Source organism: Narcine bancroftii, chromosome 5 (assembly GCF_036971445.1).
Source record: "Narcine bancroftii isolate sNarBan1 chromosome 5, sNarBan1.hap1, whole genome shotgun sequence".
Taxonomy (NCBI): Eukaryota; Metazoa; Chordata; class Chondrichthyes; order Torpediniformes; family Narcinidae; genus Narcine; species Narcine bancroftii.
Genome location: NC_091473.1, coordinates 122,832,987 through 122,849,457, shown reverse-complemented (window position 1 = coordinate 122,849,457; position 16,471 = coordinate 122,832,987). Strand labels below are relative to the sequence as shown.

Sequence of the window (16,471 nt, the reverse complement as noted above, 5' to 3'; positions counted from 1 at the left end):
GGCAGAGAGTGGTAAGTAGGGTGCCGCAGGGGTCGGTGTTAGGCCCACAACTGTTCATCATTTACATTGATGACCTGGAGGAGGGGACAAAATGAGGTGTAGCCAAGTTTGCGGATGACACTAAATTGAGTGGAAGAGCAAATTGTAATGAGGATGTGGAGAGCCTGCAGAGGGATATAGTTAAGCTGGATGAGTGGGCAAAGGTCTGGCAGATGGAGTACAATGTTAGTAAGTGTGAGGTTATCCACTTTGGCAAGAAAAATAAAAGAGCTGAATATTATTTAAAGGGTGAAAAACTACAGCATGATGTTGTGCAGAGGGACTTGGGAGTGCTTGTGCATGAATCGCAAAAAGTTAGGTTGCAGGTGCAGCAGGTTATTAAGAAGGCAAATGGAATGTTGGCCTTCATTGCTAGAGGAATTGAATTCAGGAGTAGGGAGGTAATGTTGCAACTGTACAAGGTACTGGAGAGACCGCACCTGGAGTACTGTGTCCAGTTCTGGTCTCCATATTTGAGGAAGGATATACTGGCTTTGGAGACGGTCCAGAGGAGGTTTACTAGGTTGATCCCTGGGATGAAGGGGTTGACTTATGATGAAAGATTAAATTGTCTAGGATTGTATTCGCTCGAGTTCAGAAGAATGAGAGGAGATCTTATAGAAACATAGGGTTACGAAGGGTATGAATAGGATAGATGTATGAAGGTTTTTTGAGCTTGCTGGGGAAACTAAAACGAGAATACACAGTCTTAAGATTCAGGGGAGTAGATTTAGGACAGAGATGAGGAAAAATAGTTTTTCCCAGAGAGTAGTGAATGTTTGAAATTCTCTATCCAGGGAAGCAGTTGAGGCTGCTTCATTAAACATATTTAAAATTCGGTTAGATAAATTTTTACATGATAGAGGAATTAGGGGATATGGGGAGAGATAGGTAGGTGGAGTTAGGTCATAAATTAGATCAGCCATGATCGTATTGAATGGCGGAGCAGGCTCGATGGGCCATTTTTGGCCTACTCCTGTTCCTACTTCCTATGTTCCTAATGTCATTCGGTTGCTTTATGAATGTCAATATCTATTGATTTCACTTTTTCTTTTTTCTTCTGCATGCTGTGCTTTTCTTTCCAGTTCAAATACAAAAATATTAAATATCTTTTCATAACTAATTCCATCCATAATTGTGGAATGTAAAGGGTTGAGCATTTGATGACTGCCTTTCAGCTGTTTTTGTCTTTTCTTTTTGTTGAAGTGAAGACAGTCAAATCTTGAGAGGTTCCGTTGACAGAATCTAATACTCTACTGTTTCAAGGGTCAGAAAAAGAGGGGAATCTGCATGCATTTGATGCAAGTATGTCAAAAATGCAGCTCAATTGTGCAAACATCATCACATTATGATATTCTATTATGACTTTTAGTTTATCAGGTAAGAAATGGATTTTGCAAAGTTACATATATTTATGCGGGCCTATTTAGCAATAAGGAGTGGGTAAAATTATTTTTTTTTAAATGTGCAAAAGGAGAGAAGGTAGAGGAAGCACAAAGACATTTTATCTTGATGTTGCTTCTGGATAAACATTGGTTTGGATAAGATTACACTGTTTCACAAATAGCTCTGAAATGGAAAAACAAGGCTGTGTCATCGTGGCTTTTGTCATCGAAACCTTATCCTGTTAAACCATGAAACCTCGTTCCGCACAGTATAAGCAAAATTAAATGTTTTAAGTTTTATTTTGAGGTTGCATATATGTTTCAAAACATTACAAATGCCTGGGAACACATGAATATTGTGTCTCTTGGTCTTTACATATACCAACCTCTACCACCTCCCTGGCCATGCATTCCAACTCTGTTTAAAACAATTTACCTCTGATGACACCCCTAAATTTCCTCTCCTCACCTTGTATAGACATCGTCTGGTGTTTGCTGGTCTCGTCCCAGGAAAATGGTGCTGGCTGTCCACCCTATCTTTGATTGCAAGTGTCCATAGGATTGCATCTTATTTGATGCCTTGTAGTATTTTTTATAAAATATTTTGAGACATCCTGAGAATGTAAAGGAAATATATAGAGGTTGAGTACCCCCTTATCCGAAGATTGAAAACAAAAAACTGATTTTTTTTTTAAGCGCTGACATGATGTCACAAGTGGGGAAAAGAATTCAACACCTGACTTTCCCATGTGGGGATCTGATGCTCTGTTGGCACCAGCTTGATTACAGTAGCAGTAATAAAAAATTCTTTGCATTTGGCCGGGATGATGCCAAACGGAGCTGGGTCAAAGTCTTCAGCATCAGCTGCAGCCGGAGTCGGCGACAGCAACTCCATTCTGAACATTGGGTGTGGTGCTGTCCACATCGAAGAAGTCACCTCTGGATCCTGGGCAGGAGCAGGGACCTTGGGCTCCTGGGCAGGAGTGGGGACCGTAGTTGGGGACAAGCAGTGGGGAGGTGTCGGGACTAGCACCAGCGATGGGGTCCAGTGGTGGTGGTAGGGAGGTGGTCCTCTTTTGTAAGATTTTTTTAAAAAGTGCTAAACATTATTTCATGTGAATTTTCCACTTATGGTGTCATGTTGGTGCTCAGAAAGATCTGCCGATGTTTGTTGTTGCTGTTTAACAGCTGATACAGATATTCTGCTGATCCTACTGTGCTACTTAATTTCATTGTTCCAAAATCTGAGAAACATTTGCTCCCGACTGTTTCGGATAAGGGGTACTTGACCTGTATAGCCATGTTCTTACTTTAGAGACAATTGTCAGCATTTGGATTGAAAATACTCAAAGATTGATTTTGATAATAATGATTCCAATATTTGCTCAACCTTCCACATACTGTGTTCCTTTTGAAGAGCCTGCTGCCCATATTTCAGTATTTGAATTTCAATGAGCTGTATTATCTCTTGAATCTCTTCCCTATCTGAAAACTCCCGAAAGATCGTGCTTAGAAAGAAAATGAATCCCAAATTTTGCAACAGTTTACAAAGTCCATGGTTTTGCATCTTTCGCTCCTTTTACACTGCCAACCCACTAAATAGGCGTGTGAATATCCATGTTGAAATACTGGATGGGGCATTCTCAATAGACCATAAAATCCCAGGATTGTGCTATCGCAGATCTAAGTGGGGGGGGGCAACCTCCAGTGGTGATGTCCCAAGTGATGTTGGCTCATTCTCATTTGAGCCGAGTCGACACAGCTTGGCTCTGGTACAACCTCCTAGGTTGACTTGTACCCCCCCCCCCCTCCCCCAGCTGGTTCGAAATGTTCACACTGGCAGGTGAACCAATAGATTCCAAGTAGATTGCCAGGATCAACCTATGTTCAACTGGCAATGTGAAAGGGACTAATAGATTCATTTATTTGATTTATTGTTTTAAAGTGCAAAGGAACTTAAAGTAAAATGAGATTTCTGGTCCTCGTGAGGCTCGCTCAAGTGTCACATCAGGCCTGACTAATAATTTATGATGCGCATTAATTGTAGAAATGATGAGTGAACATTTTACATTTTTTTAATCACCGACTGAGGCAGAAGGTAACATCATGTTGCTCGATTGGTATATTAAAGTTCATTGTTCATTTTAAGAGGGTAAATCAGCTGAGACACGCAAGAGAAAATGATCACAGATCTGAATATTTAGCACAGCCCATTATTTGGGTTTGATACGTGGTCTTTGTTTTTTCTTTTGTCAGGAGAGATATGAATGAAAACTTACACTTTTGCATGTAATGCCTCCTACAATTCAGCTGTGTACTGATGCTCATATTTAAATAATAGACATGTCGATGTGATACTCAAGGGCATTTACTATTATGAAGCCATATTTCTTTTAGCAATTAAGTCAGAAGAAGGAAGGAAAAAAATTGGATAAGAACTACTGAGGAGAGTCCAGGAAAAAAATGAAGCATTATGAAATCCTAAATTTAAATCCCATCTTATTTTTAATTGTGTTCTTGTTACCATACAAGTCATTGTATAACAATTAACAGCTATGTAATTTGTGGTTTGAAATAAAAGCAGAAAATGATGGAAACACGCAGCATCTGTGGAAAATAATTAATATTTTGGGTCAAAACCTCATCAGAAAGAGGAGACAAAGATCTTTGTTATGCACTTGCCCTTTCACAATTCAGCTGAATTACCTTCTTAAAAATAACTAACTTCAGTGTATTAATTGAGCATCAAAATGTTGCCTTCCAATATGAATAAGCAGGAGAATTTCACTCATCATTTCTACAATTAAAGTGAATCATAAATTATTAGTCAGGGCGTGAATTGACACTTGAGCGAGCCTCACGAGGGGATGTAAATCTCATTTTACTTCAACTTCCTTTGCATCTTAGCACAATAAATCACATAAATCTATTGCTGAGGTAAAACTATGAGCTACGTACCCTGTTAACCCGTTTTGAATCACATTTTCTTTCTAAACCCTACGCTAAAGCATGACCTTTTTCATGTTTTGGAATAGGAAAGAAACTTCAGCCAAAGTAGCTCATTGAGACCTAAGTGAAGAAAAACAATATGAGCAGAGAATCAACTGCAATACACAGAAAGGAGTAATACATGGAAGGGTGGACAAATACTCATTTTTATTGTGGCATGGACGAATGTTTCAGGTGTAAATGGACTGAAATAAGCAATAGATGTCATTGTGGGTGATCCTTTTTCTTGAAATGTATAGATTCAAAAACACTGAGCCCGCTAAGCAATGTAGTGTGAGCCTTCCTCTAGTATTATATTTCATTTGGCTAACATCATAGGATCAGTAATGTAACAAATGCAGAAATAAGGCAAACTGTGGAACACAGTAAGTTCCATAAATGTAAGCATAAAGCCTGAGGAGCACATGAGCTGAATGATTTCCATGGAATTGCGCTGAAAAATTTACTGAGTGACTGGGATGTATCAACTTGTGGGTTCACACATTCCAAATGGTAACGTTAAGTGGTGATGCGCTGTGGTGCATCAAGCAAACACAAAACACGAGAAATGACTGAACTACATACTTTAATCGACTTAAACTCTGTACACACCAGTTGTCATATCTTGATGGCTCCACTTATGCCCGACTGTCCTCTGCTGGCCCCACGTGTTTGACTGACCCAGGAGGTGATTGACAGCCAGCCAGGTACAGTGGTTGCCTCCTGCAGTAGGCTGGTGGGAGCACGGTCATTGTTGTGGTTGTAACACCACATACATATGTTGTGTTTTCATCAGTATGTTAATTATCCTGCCTATAGTAATAAAAAAAGTCATCTTTCTACAGAAAACATGTATTTAATTTACTGCTGGGAATGTCCTCAATTTGATCGCTATACTGTTCATGTTCCCAGTCAAAGATAATACCTTTAGAAACACCTTAACTAGGTTTAACTTTATACACACTGTTGTTGGTGGTGTAGTGTCTTGATGCCCTGGTTATGCATGGTGGACATCAGACTATCAAAAGAGGTACTCTTATTGTGAAATAAAAACACATGCTGGAGAAACTCAGCAGGTCCAACAGTGTACTTTATGTAGCAAAGATAAAGATACATCACCAACATTTTGGGTTTGAGCCCTTCATCAAAGTTGGGACAAAATGGAGGGGCAGGAGATAATAGGTGGATAAGAGTCGAAGGGCACATCAGCAAGCAACAGGTGATGGGGTGGATCTCTTAATGGAGAGGAAAGGGAGTGGAGACCTGGAGGAAAGAAGACAAAAGGGATATGGAAGTGAGGGAGAACAGGAGTGGTCTAGCAGGAAGTGGAGAAGTCAACGTTAATGCCATCTGGCTGGAGAGTGCCACAATAGAAAATTAGGAAAATTGTGCCTCAAATTTACGGGTGGTCTTGGTTTGACAGTAAATGAAGCCATGGACAGTCATGACAGTGCAGGAGTGGGGCGCAGAATTGAAATGGTCGGTCACTGAAGAACCCTGTCACTGTTGCAGATAGAGCGAAGAAGCTCAGCGAAGCAACTTCCCAGCCTGCCTCAAATCTCTCCAATGTAGAGAAGGCCGCAACGGGAGCACCAGATGCAGTAGATGATTCCCTTAGAAGGACTGTTCAGATGTTGCAGAGAAAGCCAAGTTGCTCTTACTTTGAGCTTTGTCATGGGTGAAGAATATTAGACAGGCAAAGAATAAGATTGAAAGATGTTCTCAGAGCTTTCTCGAAGAAATGCAACATCCCTATTTACCAGTTTTTGTTGTTCAAGTTAAAATGGAAAGGTGTTTAGCAAGAAGAAGAAAGAAAGAGTTTGTAAATGGCAGTTATCCATATCTTGTATGTAAAATGTTTGTGGAAGATGTTTTTCCTGTTATTTTTGTGTTTTACAGAAGCAGTTATACAGAAAATCTTGGGGATAACAAAAGACTACACCTTGACATCCTATTTGGATAGGTAGGTACAGTGAGATTTTTACAATGATATAGGATTGAAAAATGTTATTGTGATTTAAAGCACAGTAATGCTTTAATAACAAGGTTAGATTGGATTCTCTATTATTTTGAACTTGCAAGCAGCTCAAACCTCCTTTAACTGTCTTGGAACTTTAACTGTGCATACCGTCAGTTTTATCTCTGTACGTGGAATATTTTTTCTCAAGTTGTCAAGTCTGTGGAAAATCCATATATGTTTAATGCTTGCCCTGTGGAATGAGCTATTGTCAGCCAGACTTCATTTTAAATATGTGTTTTGTCATTAAATGTTGGAAACTATTCCCAAGATGTCAAAAGTGCATTCCCCATTATTTTCATGCTTTTTCTAACATGACAATCACTATTTTCTTGTTGCAAAATCAGAATTGAGCAGCTCATTCTAAGTTTAAGAGTGGTATTCAGAGATTATATGCATTATATAGATTATATGTATTTTCTTCTCCTGTCGAGTAAAGTTCAAGTCCTAAAATTTTGGAGTAGCTGTAAAATAAAGGGGTAATAGATGACTGGGGGGGGGGGGGTGGGGAGAGAGAGGAGGTGATGCTCATGACTGCTTTATTTAAACCTGTGTTAAACACGAAAGTCTGCAGATGCTGTGACTGCAGTAAAACACACCAAAATGCTTGCAGCGTCCATAGGCGATAAAGATATATTGCTGACATTTTGGGACTGAGCCCTTCTTTGTTTATTTTGGGCTCAGGCCCAAAAAATTGGCAATATTTCTTTATCTCCTATGGATGCTGCAAGACCGACTGAGTTCCTCCAGCTGTAGCTTGGAGAATGTTTACAAAATAAGCTACTGAACATACCCCTGAAATGATGATTCATTTCCGAAGCAGTCATTTATTTTTTCACCTGCAATTGATCCTCTGCCCCTATCTTTGCAAAGCTGTAAGCGTTCTCTTTGTTCAGAGAATAAACTTTTAAATTATCATCAGTATCATTGTTTGCTTTTTTAAATCCCATCAAAGTACCTCTCTTTACCTCAGCTTTATATGTTTGAATGTGCCTAATTTTTCTTGCATGACTTCCTTATGACACAGTTTCCATTGCATGGTTGGAGATCACCGGTTTAGTCAGACTATTTTGCCCTGTTCGTTGTTATTTCTTGATAGATTTTAATTTTCCCACTTAACTATTTTTTCTTTCTCTCTTCTGCTCATTATTCACTGATTACCCACCATGTTGTTAAGTTTTATGGAACATCATTTTGTAAATGAGGAGGTCCCTGCGAGTACTCAATATGTTTTTCACAAAAAAAAACATTTTTTGACATTTCATTTGTTTGTAATGTTGGTCGTCACTTATACTACATTATCAAATATCTCTGAGCGTGGTGGATCTAATTATTTATTTATTTATTTATTTTCGACCTACAGCCCAGTTACAGGCCCTTCCAGCCCACGAGCTTGTGCCACCTAATTACACCCAATTAATCTACAACCTCCATTCATTTTGAATGGTGGAAGGAAATTGGAGCACCCAGAGGAAACTCACGCAGACACGGAGAGAACCTACAAACTCCTTACAGACAGCCCATGATTTAGGGACAGCTCATTTAATTTGCAGGTTTTCCCAAGCTGAACATTAAATACTACTTAAATCTTCATTTAGTTCTCATTCAAACATGTGCTATGATCCACATATTGGTGAAACAACCTTGGTCAGCAGCTAAAATATTAAAAAGAACTGCTAGTGGACCTCAGTCGATCAGGCAGTATCCGTGGAGGGACAGAGACATCAATATTTTGGGTTGAGACCCTGCTTCTGTGTTAAAAGGGGGGGAGAGGAGTTGATGGTGACTTACCCTATTCCTCTTCATACATTTAGTCCTGATGTTGAGATGCCTCAAATAGAAATGTCTTCTGTCTCTTTCTTCCAAGGATGTATCATGGCCTACTAAGTTCCTTCAGCAATTTAAGCTTTTTTTAATCTTTAGATTCTTGCATCTACAGTTCTTGTGTCTCTGCTAAATATTTAATACAGGTGCTTATCCCTTTATGCGAGATCCTTGGGACCGGACACTTCTCGGTATTTGGATTATGGGATGAAAATGGTGGTGGTACAGATTCGCTCTCTCCCCGCTTGAGTTGTGCTTCTGCTCTCTCCACTCATCCCCCAAGCCGCATTCTCTCATCGCCCTCTCCTTCTTGCCTGCCCGAGTTGTACTTCAGCTCTCTCTCTCTCTCTCTCTCTCTCTCTCTCTCTCTCTCTCTCTCTCCATTCACCCATCCGAGTCACGCTGCCACTCTCTCACCGCTCAAGCCAAGTTCCCTCCTCACTCCTCCCCACTTTCCGGCTGAGCTGCATTCTCTCCTCTCTGTCTCCTGCTTGGTGCCCAAGCCACGTTCTATCCTCGCTCTCTCTAGAGCACTTCAACATATACTGCATGCAGTAAAAAGAGGTTTGGTTTTTGGAATCAGGGATAAAGACCTGTATTTTTTGAATGTCAGATGATGCGTATCAGCTCCCTGCCAGGTAAATTTCATTGACCATAAGAAATAGCAGTCAGAGTGGAATTCGAACCCTGATTACCTACTTCGCTGTACGATAAGATCATGGTCACTTTCCTAGCTCCATGCCATTTTCTTGCACTAATTCCATATTCCTCGGTTCCCTTAATATCTAAAGTTCTATTTTTTTTCATCTTGAATATACTGGATTATTGATGCTCAAGCCACCTTGGAATCACTTTCTTCTAGGTGAAGACAATTTTCCTCAATCTATCCTGAACAGTCAACCTCTTACATTCAACTGATTTCTGGTTCTTGGCACTCCAGATGAAAGAACCATCACTTAGTATCTTTGCTGTTAAGATTCTGAAGAATTTTATGATTTTCATCGAGATGACTTTTCGTTCTTCCAAGCTCTTGAGAGTGCAGGGCCAATTTGCTTAATCTTCCCTTGGAAGACAAACCAATAATGAATATATTGAGGTTCTGAGGTAGGGAGATCAGTCAGTTCACAATATACTAGGGGTAGTCTCAGCCTGGCATAATTCAGTACCTTTGAGTCCATCATTCAGTTTGCCTTAGCAGTTGCTTGCTGAACCTGCATGTTAACTTTTAGTGATTTGTGCACAAAAACACCCAGGCCTGCCTGAATATCGCCATCTCAATGTTTAAAAAATATTTTCTTTCTTTTTTTTTCTGCCAGTGTAGAAAATTTGGACATGACATTTCTTGTAGACCTTGCATTTCTTGACATTATATTCCATAAGTCATGTCCTCGTCCATTCACTTAACCTGAGTATAACCCCTCTGCATCCTCTCACTGCCATCCAGTTTTGTTTTGTCAGCAAACATGAATATATTTCATTTGTTCCCCTCAATCACATCATTGACAAATATTGTAAACAGCTGGGGTCCCAGCACTGATCCCTGAGACACTCCGAATCACAGCTTCCAAAATGAAAATGACTGATTAATTCTTGCTCTTTTTTTTGTAAATTGACTAACCCTTAATTCACACCAATATATTATCGCGAATGCCAAGCATTCTAATTTTGTTAGTATCTTTTGCAGTATCGATTGAAGACCTTTAAAAAGTCCAAATCCATCATATCAACTGCTGCAACCTGAAATTTATGTTAGTTAAAGCCTCAAAAATCGCCAACAGATTTGTCAATAGTGATTTCCCTTTCAGAAATTCACATTGATACTGCCCATTCTTTTATTGTCTTATAAATGTTCTCTTACCAGTTTGTTGAGAATAGATGACAGCATTTTCCCTGATATTGATGTCTGGCTAACTGGTCCATTATGATCTTCCAATCTGTGGGAACTGTTCAAGAATCTATGGAATTTTGGAATTGCCACCTCATACATTACCCTAGATTGCAGGTTAAGTGATCTTCAAGATTTATTGCCTTTCAGTCACATTAATTTTTTTGGTACTAACTTTGCAGTGATGCTAATTTCTTTGAACTCCTCATTTAGTCCATATCCTTTACATTCCACCATTCTGAATGGTTTTTTTTTGTGTCTTGGTGAGAGTAGATGCAATTTAAAAAAAAAATTCTCTGCCATTCATCATTCCTTAATTAAATGCTTCCAGTCTCAGCTGATTCCTGCTTATTTATCCTTTTTACATGCTGATGAAATTTTGTTTTTGTGCTTCCGACTTGCATTTTCTCGTATTTTCTTTCCCTTTCCTTATCAATGTTAGGCCCTCCTTTGTTGAATTCTGAAATTTTCCTAGTGCTTAGGTTTCCTACCTTTTTTTCCTTTCACAATTTTAAAAGCCTTTTCCTGTGATGTAATAATATCTTTAACAACTTCTTTTTGTCACTAGTTAATAATAAATTTGATATTTTATTGGTGTCTCCCTGGAGATGGAAGCAATTTTTGAAATACTGTTTTGATCGAATTGGAAGGATCCAGAGGAATACACTTGACTTGGGGTTTTGGTGGCTTTAAACTTCCAAATTGTCCAAACTTCATCTTATTTCCAAGATGAGGGATAAATATTATCAATCCCCCACTTTGCATGTAGGAAAATGACTGTGATTGTACCTACCTGTTCTTCTATGATGCAACCTGTCTTCTTATAAATTGCAGATGATTTTGATTAGCTTTCACCTCAATAAAATTCTAAATAGCACTTCAACAGTGTCATTGGGCAAGAACTCCCACACATTCTAACTTTCCGGTTCTCATTCTTGAAATGTCCTAATGTATCTTAACAAATTAGAAGTGGATTGATTAAAAATGTAACCATCTTACATAAGTTGACATTCATAAAAACAAAATTATTCTGAGAATGAAAATGTACATTTTATATAAATCATGTCTTCTCTCACTTTGTATTCTCAATACGTTCACTGAGAGCTTTAATAAATATTATGTACAGCAGGAATTCCAGGTTGGATCCCTTGAGAGCTATGGTCACAGCTGCTCAATTAGAATTATTGCCATTGATAACTCTTCTCTGTTTCCTATTATCTGGCCAATTCCAAATTTCCTTCATGATCCCATGAGATTTTATTTTTTGCCATTAGTTTTGTGTAAAAATAAAACCACGTTAAATACTTTCTGTCAAGATGTTTAACATCTAACCACTTCCCTTGATCCAGAAACTAATCGACATCCTCAGAGGTTTCAATAAGCCTGTAAAACCGCACCTCCTTTTTATAATTCCATGTTGGTTTGTGTTTATTTTCTTTTTATTCCCTGGGTGTTTTTGATTTAGCTCGCGTGTAATAAATTTTATTTTTATTTCTTATTTTCCAAACTAATATTCGTCTATAATGTTCATTTTTTCTGTGCTTTTAATAAAATGGAGAGTCATATTCAAGTGTTGGTTTGTATATCTTATGCCCAATGAAGGAACACTAACTCGCAAAAAGTTTCAACTTTTTCTGAGTTAATATTTGGGACAAATCATGCCACATTTGGCCTGTCTCACAGTTACTGCTTGCATAAGACTTGCAGGTGGCTCATTCCCAGCATACCATGCCTCAGTGGCCTCACACACAGTTCAGTGAGGTGGCACAGGTTGCAGGTCACTGAAAAGAGATTTAAGAGGGACCTGAAGAGCAATTTTATCACTCAAAGTGTACCAGAGGAAACTACAGGAGCTATTATAATTAAGGCATTCAGAAGAAATTTGGATATGTATATGGCTAGAAAGGGTTTAGAGGCCTATAGACCAAATAGAGGCAAATGGGACTTGCCCAGAAGGCAAACATGGATGAGTTGGGCCGAAGGCCCTGTTCCAGACTGGATGCCTCTCTATGACCTTAACTACATCTGTGGTTTGCTCTTATGGGCTTCTGGAGTCAACACACTTGAGCACTGTTACACCACCATGAAGAACACCTTCCGAGCCATACCTCAACTGCACTTCGGCAAGTCTGATCACCTGACTGTACTTATACTCCTGGCATACAAACAGAGTCTGAGGACCACAGCTCCACTAGTGAAGATGGCAAAAGTGTGGTCCAGAGAGGCAGAGGAGTGTCTGCAGAACTGCTTTGAATTGGTCAACAGGACCAAATTCAAGAACTCATCCTTAGACTTGAATGAATATGCAACATGTGTCACCAACTTCATCAAGATCTGCGTGGCCGAGTGTGTGCCCCCATGCACACATAGTGAGAGTTACCCAACCAGAAACATTGGATGAATCAGAGGATCCACAACCTACTGAGGGCGTTTAAGGCCAGGGATCCAGATCTCCACAAGAAGTCCAGGTTGACCTGTGGAAGGCTATCTCTGAAGCAAAGTGATCATTCTGGAGGAAGCTAGAGACAGAGACAGCTACACGCTAGCTATGGCAGAAGTTGCAGGGCATTACAGCTGACAGAGTGAAGGTGATACTTCATTACCTGATGAACTGAACATCTTCTATGTCCCCTTTGAGAAGGAGAACCCAACAGTGCCAACTAGAATCCCTGAAAAGACTGAGGACCCTCTGATATCTGTCTCCGAGGCTGACGTCAGAACATCATTCAAAAGAGTGAACCCTCGCAAGGCGTCAGCCCTCAGAGTGTACCTGGCAGGGCGCTGGAAATCTGTGCCAACCATCTATCCAGAGTACTCACGGACATTTTCAACCTCTCATTGCTGCAGTCAGAGGTTCCCACCTGCCTCAAAAGGGCATCAATCATCCCGGTGCCCAAGAAGAGTAGAGTTAGTGCTGTAGCACTAACTTCTACTGTGATTAAATGCTTTGAGAAGTTGGTCATAGCCAGAATTAACATGTACCTTAGCAAAGGTCTAGATCCACTGCAATTCGTCTATCGTCACAATTGTTCCCCAGCAGACACAATATCGCTGACTCTCCACTCAACTCTGGATCACGTCAAAAACAGCAACTCATACATATGGCTGCTCTTCACGGACTATAGCTCAGCCTTCACCACCATTATTCCCTCAGAGCTGGTCAAGAAGCTCCAAACCCTTGACCTCTGCAACCCCCTCTGCAATTGGATCCTTAACTTCCTCATCGGAAAACCACAGTCAGTATAAATTGGTAAAAACGACTCCTCCTTACTGACTAGCAACATAGATGCACATCAAGGATGCGTGCTTAGCCCACTGGTCTACTCACTATACATTCATGAATATATGGCCAGGCAATATTCCAGTGCTATCTACAAATTTGCCGACGACACCACAGTTGTCGGCAGAATCACAAACGGCAGTGAGGAAGCGTACAGGAGGGAAATAGATCAGCTCATTGAGTGGTTACACGCCAACAACATTAGAAAAACCAAGGAGATGATTGTTGACTTCAGGAGGAAGTCAGGGGAACATGATCCAGTCCTCATTGACGGCTCAGTAGTGGAACGGGTCAGGAACTTCAAATTCCTGGGTGTCATCATCTCCGAGAATCTGTCCTGGAGTCTCCATATTGATGCAATCACAAAGAAGGCTCTCTAATGGCAATACTTTGTTAGGTATTTGAGGAGATTTGGTATGTTACAGAAGACTCTTGAACCTTCTACAGGTATACTGTGGAGCGCATCCTGCCTGGTTGCATCACTGTCTGTTACGGAGGTGCCAATGCTCAGGACAAGAAAAAACTCGGCCTGCGACATCATGGGCACCAGACATCACTTCATCAAGGACACCTGCAAGAGGTGGTATCTTAAGGAACCACCTCTATCCGTGGGGACCCACACCACCCAGGCCATGCCCTTATCACTCTGCAACCATCAGGAAAAAGGTACAGGAGCCTAAATAAAGATGAACCCTCAGCAGCACAAGATCAGCTTCTTCCTCGTTGCCCTCAGATTCCTGAATGATTAATGAACCAAAGACTGTGTCGTACTTTGACTTTTCATGCACTATTTTCATTTATTTGTAGTCAAGTGGTTTGTATGAATGTTTGCACTGTGATCCTGTCACAAAACAACAAATTTTGTGGCTTGTTCATGACAATAAATACTAGTTCTCTGATTCTGGCAGCTTTATTTCACTGTGTCCAAATGTCTAATGATCAGACATGCTCAAAAGCAGTCAAAAATAAATAAAACAATCGAGAATGGTAAATTTGTTTAAAGAAACAAAAAAAAAACCTTGTCCTGTAGTTGCCGTTCAAGTGAAGGGCAGCAACGTTATTCAATAGGGTTGCTCTTGATAGTTGGCATAAAGCTGAGGGGCCACATAAGAAATTTGCACAGCTTGTCAGCTCACCAACCTAGAGAACACGTCGTGATTTCAGATTGAATGAGTGTGTCTCTGATTCCAACATGATTCTACCTTCTGTGCGCCGATGCAGATGTCTGGAACGTGCAGATGAGTGTGCAGCTGGGCAGCAGTTCTATCCAGACAACTTGGCTAGCTGTCTGCATGTTCCAGACCAATTTCAACTCCCATGTTAAATGTATTTGTTTCTCTGCATATAGACATTGCCTGGCTGGGATGTCTTCATTATATTTAGAGCTGCCTCTATTTCAACAAGGCTGAGTTATCTCTACATCACCATTGTATATTAAGATTGATTTCATAATGCTTTTTTTTTCAAATTAAGTGCAATTTCATCCATGCAAGTTGTAGAGTTTTATTTTTGTCATCTATATTCATTGGGTGTGGACGGATCATCTGTCTGAGCTTAATTGCTGACCCTGCCTTCTCCCCACCTCCCAGTCCTTGTGCCTTGTTGGACTATTTCATAAAATGATTGAGCCAATCAATTGTTGGCTTGGTGTCACATATAAATCAGATCAGGGGGGAAAAAAATTGCAGATTACCATCTCTGAAGATTTTTTTCTAGTAAGCTATTTTACGCAAGATATTATTTTTGCAATATTATTTTCTGGTAGATCATGAGTCTTCTTCAGCAGGCAGAGGAAGCAAAGTTTCTAGGAGGGTGAAAAGATACTGTGGGTGGAACTAAGTGGTGGTTAAACTTATCAATTAGGTTGATTAATAAATGACTGAGCAGGTTTGTTCTGTTAAATAGCATAATCCTGTTTGTTAATTTGTATATTCATATAAAATTGCTTGAATTTAAATCTCTATTAGGCTCGATGGGATTTGAACTTGTATATTGAGATGTTCACTATCTCAACCATCATTCTACTAAACCTCCAAGTTCATTTTTAAACCATGAGCATCCATATTTAATATTCAGCCTTAATTATGCCGCAGCTACCAACCCCTTTAACTGTGTGAAGTTTATTTCTGTTTATTAGAATAAGGCAGCAGGATTTTGGGGTGAAAAATGGAACCTATTGTTCTTCCTGTCTTTACCATTACAAGATCTGTGTACCTTTCACATCATGGGTCGTCCATGGAACTGGCAGCCAAAAAGACGGAATTTGCAATCATCTCTTTTAATAGTGATGTAGTCTGGTGAAAATAAAGGTTTTTTTTTCATTTATAGTTTGATGTTGAAATTTAAATGACCTTGGAGACCTCTAAGAGGTGTTAATGATAAAACGTCTCTTTCAGTTTAAGCTGCAAGCGCTGCATCATCATGGGTAATGGAGGAATAATGGCCAATAAATCTCTTGGACCAAGAATTGATGAATACGATGTTGTCATAAGGTGAGTTTTTGTTCAGTCTGCTGGATCCTTTTGTGTATTTTATGTGTATTTACAATTAGAACATTACAGCACAGTACAGGCCTTCAGTCCTTGATGTTATTCTGACCTATATAATCCCACCCAAAACAATACTAAACCCTTCCTACCTCATAACCCACTATTTTTCTTTCATCCATGTGCTTGTCTACTAATCTCTTAAATGCCCCTAATGTTTCAACCTCCACCACTACCCCTGCAAAGCATTTCAGGCACCCACAACTCCCTGTGCAAAAAAAAAAAGTACTTCTGATGTCACCCCTAAACTTTCCTCCCTTTATGCAGATGCCCTCTGGTGTTGGCTACTCCTGCCCTGGGAAAGACACTGGCTGCTGAACTTGGAGACAATGTGATTGAAGTTGGGAAATTTATGGGTAGAACAATGGGCAGTCTTAGGGGATAGGTTGACTTGGTGCCTTAGGAAAGACATAGAAGTAAGACAGTCAACTGTGGCTGATTCAGTCTCAGTGACCCAAGAAATTCATGAACTCCTGTTAGAGGTGAGGGAGAAGGGCACGAATACAA

At 39.9% G+C, this 16,471-nt stretch overlaps 1 protein-coding gene across 22 annotated transcripts in view; it reads left to right on the top strand.

The window, feature by feature from the left end:
* The window catches only part of st3gal3a (ST3 beta-galactoside alpha-2,3-sialyltransferase 3a), an 847,148-nt gene that overhangs the window by 614,841 nt on the left and 215,836 nt on the right, over positions 1-16,471 (top strand). For all 22 annotated transcript variants that reach the window (XM_069938965.1, XM_069938959.1, XM_069938973.1 and 19 more), the window contains 2 exons: positions 6,312-6,375; positions 15,815-15,910. In XM_069938965.1, coding sequence (XP_069795066.1) covers positions 6,312-6,375; positions 15,815-15,910 — 160 coding nt within the window. The remainder of the gene's footprint in view (positions 1-6,311; positions 6,376-15,814; positions 15,911-16,471) is intronic.